This window comes from Phoenix dactylifera, unplaced genomic scaffold, assembly GCF_009389715.1.
Source record: "Phoenix dactylifera cultivar Barhee BC4 unplaced genomic scaffold, palm_55x_up_171113_PBpolish2nd_filt_p 000541F, whole genome shotgun sequence".
In the NCBI taxonomy this organism is placed as follows: Eukaryota; Viridiplantae; Streptophyta; class Magnoliopsida; order Arecales; family Arecaceae; genus Phoenix; species Phoenix dactylifera.
The window spans coordinates 53,505-64,342 of NW_024067950.1; the positions used below are offsets into that span (position 1 = coordinate 53,505).

The following is a 10,838-nucleotide window of genomic DNA, read 5'->3' on the forward strand; positions in this document are numbered from 1 at the left end:
GTCATGGGAAACAACCTTAATTTAATACCCTCTTCATCTAAGTTTTGATTTCTAAACGTTTGACAGGTTGTCAAAAATTTGTTTAGATGAATGTAGGGTTGTTCACTCTCGAACCTATGAAACTTGGGTAACATGTTTATTGTTGCAGCCCGAATCTCGAATTGGGCTGCATTATTGATTGGTAATACTATGCAAGTAGGGGGACTAGCAGATGCGGGTGTGAACAACTCATTTAAAGTTCTAATGTGTTCACCCATTGTAGAGATTAACGGTTGGCTTACAGTTCGCAAGTTGTGATGAAAAGTTCTGTCAATCTCAGGATCAAATGGGGTTAATTTATCCCTTAATGACCTTCTACCATGCATACATTATCAACACTTCATTATATTTGACTCCTAAAATGAACGAAATCCTAAGAGAAGAGAAGGGCTAGACACAGATGACCACAACCAACACCACACAACAATTTGACCCTATTAGTCTTAGAACTAAGTGAGGTTTAGTGGCTTCTTAAATCTAGTTGCACAGAGATTTATCAGGTTAAAAAGTTCCTGAAATTCTCTCTAGATTAGACAGCTCCTAATCTCCCTTTCAGATTAAGCTTGAGCTTACCAGTTAAACAATCTAGTAACCAGTGACCAGGAAAGTCCCGGGGTGTGTGGTGGTGCCAGAAGGGATACACCGATACCACAATACCCGTAACAGTTCTCACTGTTGTAAAACTTTTCTAGACATCACCAATTACTAAATTCTCACTGGAGTGGCTTTCAGCCGCTTCTTTCCAAGAGCCTAATTGAGCTCGAAAACTCTAAGGCCAACGTCTAATTTGATTTTAATTTAATTTGGCTTAGAATATGTATGCAAGGTGGTTATTTTTGGGCTAAGGACAGGTAATGACTTTCCGACCTTATCATTTTAATGGGTTTTGCCCTTAAATTCTTTTATACAAATGCTTAATACTAAATGCAGCAAATAATCAATGATTTTTTAAAGTTTATGCAATGTCATTAGGTTGTACTGATTAAATGAGCAAGCAATTTTTTTTTATTTTTTTATTTTTTATTATTTTTTTATTTTTTTTTTTATATAGCAATAACTTGAATGTAAATTAAACACAATTCTTATGCGTCAGTCAATCTTCGAATGCCCGTTGAATAAGCTCTAGAGATTACTCCGTGAGGAGTCCCAATAGAGGTATGATCACCTCGGAGGATTGCACCTTATCAATTACTAGCAAAAATAATATTTTTCTATTTAATTAAACTTTTTAACTCTTTTTTTTAAAATTTAAATTTCAAATTTCGAATCTCAGAATTCAAATTTTGAATTTAAATTTTTGAATTTTTGAATTTTTTCAATTTTTTCAATTTTTTTTAATTATCTTTTTTTTTTGAATTTTAATTTTTTTACTTTTTTTTAAGAAAATTAAAATTTCGAATCTCAAATTTCAGAATTTAATAACTATGAAATTATTAATTAGAAATTATCAAAATAAGAAAAATTAATAAAAATAAAAACTTACTACCGGAGTGCGTTCACTCCGGGCTAGGGCTGCAAATGGGTCGGGTTGGGTCGGGTCCTAGGTGACCCCGATCCGACCCGGTTGCATGTTCGGGTCCTAATTTTGGACCCAGACCCGACCCGGTTGAAAAACGGATCGGGTCGGGTCGGGTCCATACCTACCCCGATGGGTCATTCGGGTCGGGTCGGGTCCGGATCTGGTCGGGTCCGAATCGGGTCCGGGTCGGGTCCGGGTCGGGTCCGGATCGGGTCCGGATCGGGTTCGGGTCGGATTTGCATTTTTAATTCAATATTTTGTCAACTCCAATACTCCATCACCGATTCACCAATTCACCATCAGGTGAAGCCTTTTGCAAGCTCAACAATTCCTCCTGAAAGGCTGGAAGCGTGAAAATAAAGGCTGCAAGCTCAACAATTCAATATCTGTTACATTCAAAACCGGTTCAGAATATGTTTCACCAAAAAAATTGAAGGCAAACTGATCAACCAGGTTTAGATCTAGCTTATTCAAAACACATTTATCCATCTGTTACATTCAAAATAGGTTCAGATCTAAAACAAAATCAACTTGTCCAACATTAAGACTGCAAGTACCTGCATCTAAAACATTTGAACAGGTGCAACTTTCCATCTAAAACATAAACATTTGAACAGTTGCAACTTGGAATTGCTATTCATAAAGAATCAAAGCTGGTTACAGTATTAGCATCAAAGGATTTTTCAAAGCAAAATTCAACCCCATATGACAAAGGACAATCCAAACAACAGCATTACAACCTGGGTCACAGTTTTAGGATCACAACATTACAATTTACTACATCACAGCAAAATTCTACCCCATATGACAATCCAAAAGGATGCATCACAACATCAACATCATGTTCAGTGAAGATGACTTGTCCCATTAGTTAAGATAGATTACCACCATCCTGCATAAAGCAAAGAAGCAACATCAGTTTACGATCATTATACTATAAAATTATAAAGTTTAAGCATCAATGAGTACACTTTTATGTTTGTGTAGGAGCTTTGAAGTTATGCTGTCTTTGCTGAAACAGGTTTGTCATGCAATGTATACATCCTTCTAACTTGAACACATGGAATCATAAATTTCTCTTTGCTTGCACCCACATCTGATAGCAACATATATAATGATGCAAGTAGGTGGTCATTTGGAACACTAAATTTTGAACATGAACTTCATAAATTCTACTAATTCAACTCAGTGCCTTCTGTTAACTTGATTCATCATAAATTCCCAACTGTATTTAGATACCTATCTCTTTTCAGCAGACTTCAGTCCACTTCGAGTTGATGTTGCGAAGATTAAAATTTAAGCACAATTTTCTTACTTCATAACGAGCAATAAAAAAAGCATTTTGCAGTCAGCATATAATAAGATAATAATCAACAACAAGATAGTCTCAATGCAAGAGATGAGATGATACCTTTCCACAGAACTCACAGAAATACTTGGCATGCTGGGAGACTTCCATTTTCTTGATTTGCTTTCGCAAACTAGCACCATATCTGGTACCTGGATCCCAAGACATGACAATGAATCGGAGAAAATAGGCAACAGCTACTGCAATGGTAGAAATAGACAAGCAAAGGAAAACAGCTATGAAGAATTTGGTTACCATATTTGCCAACAATTCCAGCCTTCTTGGTTCACTTCGTCTGCATCAAGAAAAGAAGAAACAAAAAACACACTTGTCAGGAGGAGTCAAACACCTAAAGAATTATAACAACTTCTTTCTCAAACCATTCCAATTATTGATATCCACTAGTAAACATGAGACATACAGGACAAAGGCCAATAGACACTTCAATTCCACCACCTATGCACTAAGATGTAAGTTTATAATCAAAGCTGGTTACAGTATTAGCATCACAGGATTTTTCAAAGTAAAATTCAACCCCATATGACAAAGGACAATCCAAACAACAACATTACAACCTGGGTCACAGTTTTAGGATCACAACATTACAATTTACTACATCACAGCAAAATTCTACCCCATATGACAATCCAAAAGGATGCATCACAACATCAACATCATGCAATTAACATCAACATCAACATCAACATCAACATATTGTTCAGTGAAGATGACTTGTCCCATTAGTTAAGATAGATTACCACCATCCTGCATAAAGCAAAGAAGCAACATCAGTTTACGATCATTATACTATAAAATTATAAAGTTTAAGCATCAATGAGTACACTTTTATGTTTGTGCAGGAGCTTTGAAGTTATGCTGTCTTTGCTGGTTATGTAAACAGGTTTGTCATGCAATGTATACATCCTTCTAACTTGAACACATGGAATCATAAATTTCTCTTTGCTTGCACCTACATCTGATAGCAACATATATAATGATGCAAGTAGGTGGTCATGTCACATGAAATGATGCAAATCGGAGAATTCAAATGTAAGCATAATAATGAAGATGAACTCTACTACTTACCAGCATAAGTTAATCATCGATATTAATATCAACAACAGTTTCGTAATCTTCAATCTTGTATTTTGTATGAGAAGGTGGATCATCTACAAATGAAGAAAATATGAAATTAAAAATCTCAAAGTTTTAAAGCACTAGTACAACTGATGCATGATAAAATTTATGAATGTTATAGAAATTGAACCTGCAAGATGAGGCAAGCTGTCTCGAAGCCAATCCTGTGTGCACACCAATACCTCAACCGTATTCGGAGATAGACTACTACGAAAATCATCCAAAACCCTGCCAGCAGTGCTAAAGGCAGACTCAGATGCAACGGTAGAAATGGGAATTGCCAAGATATCACGTACCATCCTAGACAATATTGGATATTTTGATTCATTGAATTTCCAATACTGTAGAATGTCAAAATTTTGATCTTCTAATGGATGAATCTGCTCCAAAAAATTAAATGGCATGTCATTTTTATTAGTATTATTGACTAATATTTTAATGTAAGCATCCAAATTAGAGATCGTAAAATACCTTCTCTTCCAAATAAGTCTCTAATTCTGACTTAGATGGTTGGGTAACTTGTACTCCATGGATGAATTCTTTATAGCCATGCATAAAACGATTCTCATCTCTTCCACCATGGGATGTAGACACCCTCTCATCCACTTGATTAAGAGAGACATTTGTGCCATATAAAATTGCATAATTATCATACAAAGTTTGAAGAACATCATGCACTTTGTTGATCTCAAATGAAGCACGATCATCATTACCATGGATTGTCTGAAAGCAATATCTAATAAGATTCATCTTATGTCTTGGATCAAGGACAACCCCTACAGCAAGAATGTGAGAGCATTCCTTCCAATACTTGTCAAACTTTTCTTGCATCTTTAAAGCCATCATCATCACAACTGCATTTGAACTCCTAGATTCTTCAATCAAGAGCATATTTATTCTCCAAATCTCATAGAAATACAAATTTGCAGTTGGATTTTTTGTTTGTGAAAAAACTTCAGTTATAAGATGAAAAACCTTTAAGAAGTCACAAATAATGATGCCTTGAGACCAATCTTCCTCAGTTGGCGCACCTTCAAAATTAGGATCCCGGGCCACAAGTCGCATAAATACATCCTTGAATTGTATAGCATCATTTAACATGAGATATGTAGAATTCCAACGAGTAGGTACATCTAAGCATATCCGTTTTTTACCATTCATCTTGAATTGTTTCACAATTCCCATAAATAATTCCAACCTTCCTTGAGATGATTTTATATATTTAACAGCCTCGCGGATCCTATGAATAGCACCCTCCGCTACCTTCAACCCATCCTTCACAATCAAATTAAGAATATGTGCACAGCAACGCACATGAAAGAATTTACCATCCAAAAGTAAATCTTTTTTAAATTGTTTTTGAAGTTCTGTTGCTACAACTGTATTTGCTGACAAATTATCAAGAGTGATTGAACCCAACCTTTTCTCAATATTCCAAGATAAAATACAGTTAGCTATAGCATCACTAATGACTAAGCCTGTATGTGGTGAAGGAACCAACTTAAAATTGATAATATGCTTTTTCAGTTTCCAATCATTAGTGATATAATGTGCAGTGAGACACATGTATCCCAATGTTTGATTTGATGTCCACATGTCCGATGTTAAGCTGATTCTTCCACAGTTCATCTTGAACAAATCTTCAAGTCTTCGTTTTTCCTTTTCATAAATTTTAAAGCAATCAGAAGACAATGTTGTCCTTGAAACAATATGAAATTCTGGTCTAAGGTTCCTAACAAAGGTCTGAAATGCTGGATGTTCAACTGTTGTAAATGGCATCTCTTGTAGAATTACCATCTTTGCAAGGTCCTCACGACTTCTTTCCTGATCAAATGAATAGGGAACTAACTCGTTCAATGGAACACCATCTTTTGAAGTCACGGTGCCTATTAATATTTTCTGTTTCTTATCATTATATTTTTTTGCCTTACAAATATTTGCATGTTTGTGAAGATGGCTTGTCCCATTTTTAGGATCAGCTGAAAAAATAAAATGACAATAATTGCATCTAGCCTTGTCTTTTTGATTTTCTACCTCACAATAATGATTCCATATCTCCGACCTCCTTTTTCTGTTCGTTTTAGAGCTATCTGTATTAGAAGGCTCCATTACTTGAGAACCACTACAACGAAGTACACTTGAAACTTCAGCCATGTTTTCATTGCTATCCATCTCGGACATTAACCTATTTTGCATGCAAGCATTAAATAAAGATGTATGAGCATAAAATGCAACTTTATACAATGAAAACAAAAAAATTAACGGCTTAATAACGATGTATATCTATGACAAATAACTGAATAAGTAACAAATATTTTAAATTTATATAAGGACAAAAATTTGCCACCAAAAATATAAATAAATAAATTCCTTCTTCAGAGTAGAAACTTCAACTTGAGAGTACAGATTTCAATTGAATAGTTACACACTTACACTGTTACACAGTTACACTAGCAGGAGCTAATTAATATACAGGCATACGGACAATCTAAACTTATTGTGAGCTAATTAATATACAGGAGCTAATTAATATACAGGCATACGGACATTAACCTATTTCATAGGCTTATAGCGTATTCATTGAATTTCATTCTCCACCATCCATGTTTTTTCATAATTTACAGCATGCAAAGCCAACTATAGAAATCCCTACTATATGGATCCTCCAGTCAAGACCCAAGCAGACAAAGTAGATCGAGGAAGACCACAGCACTGTTCAAAACCTCTTGCAGAATATCACAAGTTATGCAAAAAAAAACAAAAACCACAGCACTGTTCAAAACCAGATCAAGGAAGACTTTAGCAGAGAGAATGTCGTGCATATAAAATCTTGAAAACTATGATTAAATCTCAAAAAAATTGTGCAAACTAGGTTAGATCTCACAGATTGGTAGAAAATAAAACAAGTAGGCCGAAATGATGCTCCCCAAGTGTGGCACGCCCCTCCTCCAAATCTTCCGACTATCCTCGAGGACCCCGACGACCCCCACCTCTCCCTCTCCCTCTCCCTCAAGTCCAGCGTCGTTGCCCTGTTACAAGATAAGCCCCCTTCGCCGGAACCATCTCCCGGCCTATGCTAAAAAAAATACGGAGGACTGGAGGAGGGACATACCTTGGGACGCCGAAGAATGGGAAGAGGGAGATCCGCGGAATGGGGAGTCGGAAGTCGAAAGATCTAGGGCACCGAGCACGGAAGCGGGCTACTCTTCTCCAAATGATCCTCCGCCGCAGCTCAAGATCTAGGGCACAGCCGCACGGGAGATCTAGGGCACCGAGCACGGAAGCGGTCTACTCCTCGACGTCCTCGTCTCCTCCAGATGATCCTCCGCCGCACGGGAGATCTAGGGCTAGGGCACAGCCGCTGCGCCGCACGGGAGAGAAAAAGGGAGGAAGGGGTCCAACAGGTGAAGCGGTCCAGCGGATGATTTATATATCATCCGTTGCGGGCTGCGGGCAAAGCACAGAGCACAGTAGTCAGTAGCACTGCGGGCCTGCAGCCCAATGGGCTGCATGTCTTAAAAAAATGGTCCAAAAAATTGGGTCGGGTCGGGTCGGGGTGCGGGTCGAAATTGGGCAGACCCGACCCGACCCGAAAAATAGAACGGGTCCAAATTTAGGACCCGACCCGGCCCCACGGGTCCTAAAATGCGGGTCGGGTCGGGTCTTAAGCGGGTTGGGTCGGGTCGGGTCATGGGTCGACCCAACCCATTTGCAGCCCTACTCCGGGCATCCAAAATCCGATTTGATCTTCGTGATCGTTCTTGCTTCTCGATTTGCCTCCCCGACAACGGCGCCAAAATTTTGTTCGTCCGATTCCTGTTTACCTAAAAATATGCTAAATAGATCATTGTTAGAACCGGCAAACAAAGTTTAAATTAATTTTACTCTTACATGTTCTACTCGAAGAATAGTGGTTGTAAGAGGTCGATCCACAGGTAGGCGATTGGAGTTGCATAAAAATTATAACGTTTACTCGGATTTGAAATTGATTTTTGAATGATAAAAGAAAAACATTACGTCGGGGATGTTTGAATGATTCTCTGGTCTACCGGAGAATATTTTCTAATTGAAATTAACGGAAAGACAGGTACTTAAATTCGAGGATCATTTATATATTTAATGAAAAAAAAACTCTGGCATAAAATAGATGAAAACAGTGCTAGAAATATTGAAGACTAGAACATCGATTGCATGAAGGAAGATTTAATTGTATTGCATAACAAAGAAGAAAGATTACAGAATTTGGAGAACGGAAATTATAAACAATAGAAATTAAAAACTTTAGCATAAATAGATCTCTCTATTAAACTAAAATTAAAAACCCCAAGACAACATGCTCTCAAAATAAAACTCTTACTAAAAACATTGCTCTCAATTAAAATAAAAATAAATAAATAAGAACAACATGATACTCAAAACAGAACGACTAAACACCAATTAAAAACATAACCTCTTAAAGAAAAAAAAACTAAAAAGAAAACACAAGAAACGTAATGCTCTGTTTTCAGATTGAAAACAAAGCACTGCTTGTCCGCCCCCCTTCTTCTCCCAACCTCTATTTCTTGGCCCCAATCCCGCACCAAGCCGAGCTCCTCCCTCCCCTGTTTCTTGGTTCCTACCCCAACCGAGCACACTACTGCCGATGGCCTCTCCCCTCTTCTTATAGCCCTTGGAGAGCGGTGAATATGGAAGGCGATCTAGGCATTTTCACTGCGTGAAGAACGCCATTGCTGGGCGGATCGCTCATCTGGAGGACTTCCTTCTTTAGACCACGGATGCGGGATCGCCGGACGCCTGATGCAGAAGGCGTGGATGGCTGTGAGGCGCGGTGAGGATGCGCTGGGATCGGGTGATGCGGAGGATGAATGGATCGTCTGCGATGCTGGGAGGCTGAAATGGAGGGGTTGCATGTCATCCGGGATGCTGGGGTTTCCTTCACGGACGCGAGATCGCTGCTCTTCCCTTCTTTGGGTGCCGGATTGGAAGCGGGATCGACGGGGAGGAGCCGATCATGGAAGGGATCCGGTGCGGATTGGCTGGAACACGGGATGCTTGCTGGCACGGTGGCTGGCACGACACAGATGGAAGGTGGGGACACGGGCTGAAGAGGAAGGATGTGGCCTTGCTTGGATCACGGGAAGGAAGGAGACGTGCGGGATGACTGGGATGATCCGAAATGGAGCTTGGCTGCGTTCGAACGGGCGCTTGGATCTCGCTATGGGTCATGTGCCAGTTTCTGCAATGGAATTGGATTTTGGAAGAAGGTCTGGGACTTTCTTTGCCCTCCTGAGAGGGGAGCTGGGAGACACCAAGTTCCGTCCAATTTGTCATATAGATAAAAAAAATAGTGTGATATGAAATTTGGCTTGTAGACGGACGAACTTAGTTCGTCACGGGTCATCTGTTCTGACAGGAGGTCAATTGCAAGTCTTTCAAGTCCCAGCACCTCATAGTTATGATATGGTCAAATTAGATTTGCCCAAAATTCTCTCCCAAAAGCACAGAAATTGGACCCGATTTGGATCCGACCCCGACTCGGACCCGACCCGATCTTCAACCGGGTTGGATCTGGGAAGGGATCCTTCTGAAGTCAAATTTGTACTCAATGTGCATTTTATCTCTAATTTATGATAATCTGTGGCAAACCCAAATATAATATTAATCCAGTGAATTTATCATTATCCGTTAGCAATAACACTAATTTTAGTGACATGTAGGTCGCACTTTTGTGCTCTCATCAAGCCTTATCAAGCCCATGGTGCGGGCACTTGACCAAAAGATCATGGAATCTTTTTCAAAGTTGGAAAAATTCCTCCTCAGATTTTTCTCTAAAAGTTCTTATGGCATCCTTAATTTTTCAGTTTTTACCATGGGGTAAAATTTTGCCATGAACTTCCTAGATAGTTGTTCCCATGTTGTGATGGAATTTGGGGCAAGAAAATACAGCCATGCAGCAGCACGATCCTCTAAAGTCATGGAAAACAACCTTAATTTAATACCCTCTTCATCTAAGTTTTGATTTCTAAACGTTTGATAGATTGTCAAAAATTTGTTTAGACGAATGTAGGGTTGTTCACTCTCGAATCCATGAAACTTGGGTAACATGTTTATTGTTGCAGCCTGAATCTCGAATTGGGCTGCATTATTAATTGGTAATACTATGCAAGTAGGGGGACTAGCGGATGCGGGTGCGAATAATTCATTCAGGGTTCTAATATGTTCACCCATTGTAGAGATCGACGGTTGGTTTACAGTTCGCAGGTTGTGATGAAAAGTTCTGTCAATCTCAGGATCAAATGGGGTTAACTTATCCCTTAATGACCTTCTACCATGCATACATTTTCCACAACTTAATTAGACTCGATTTTTAAACGAAATCCTAAAAGAGAAGAAGAAGAGCTAGACCAAGATGACCACAATCAACACCACACAATGGATTGGCTCTTTAATCTTGAGGTTAAAGAAGGTTTAGTAACTTTTAATCTAGTTGCACAGAGATTTATCGGGTTAAAAAGTTTCTGAAATTCTCTTCTAGATTAGACAACTCCTAATCTCCCTTTCAGATTAAGCTTGAGCTTACCAGTTAAGCGATCCAGTAACCAGTGATCAGGAAAGTCCCGGGATGTGTGGTGGTGCCAGAAGGGATACACCGATACCACAATACCCGTAACAGTTCTCACTGTTGTAAAACTTTCCTAGACATCACCAATTACTAAATCCTCACTGGAGTGGCTTTCAGCCGCTTCTTTCCAAGAACCTAATTGAGCTTGAAAACCCTAAGGCCAACGTCTAATT

The 10,838-nt window shown here is 38.9% G+C and overlaps 1 protein-coding gene across 2 annotated transcripts; it reads right to left on the minus strand.

Moving 5' to 3' along the window:
- Positions 1-3,621: 3,621 nt before the first annotated feature.
- On the minus strand, positions 3,622-6,716 carry LOC120106381 (zinc finger BED domain-containing protein RICESLEEPER 2-like). 2 transcript variants are annotated; one of them, XR_005508546.1, is made up of 5 exons: positions 4,515-6,716; positions 4,174-4,423; positions 3,993-4,075; positions 3,749-3,882; positions 3,622-3,671 (listed from the first exon to the last, which is right to left on the minus strand). XR_005508546.1 is itself a non-coding variant. In XM_039119388.1 (4 exons), exons 1-3 carry the CDS (start codon positions 6,237-6,239, stop codon positions 4,002-4,004), a joined length of 2,049 nt encoding a protein of 682 aa, XP_038975316.1. In that variant the 5' UTR covers positions 6,240-6,716; the 3' UTR covers positions 3,629-3,882; positions 3,993-4,001. The 2 variants fall into 2 exon arrangements, 1 of the variants encoding a protein (XP_038975316.1); XM_039119388.1 differs by having other exon boundaries at positions 3,629-3,882.
- Between the last annotated feature and the right edge of the window lie 4,122 nt (positions 6,717-10,838).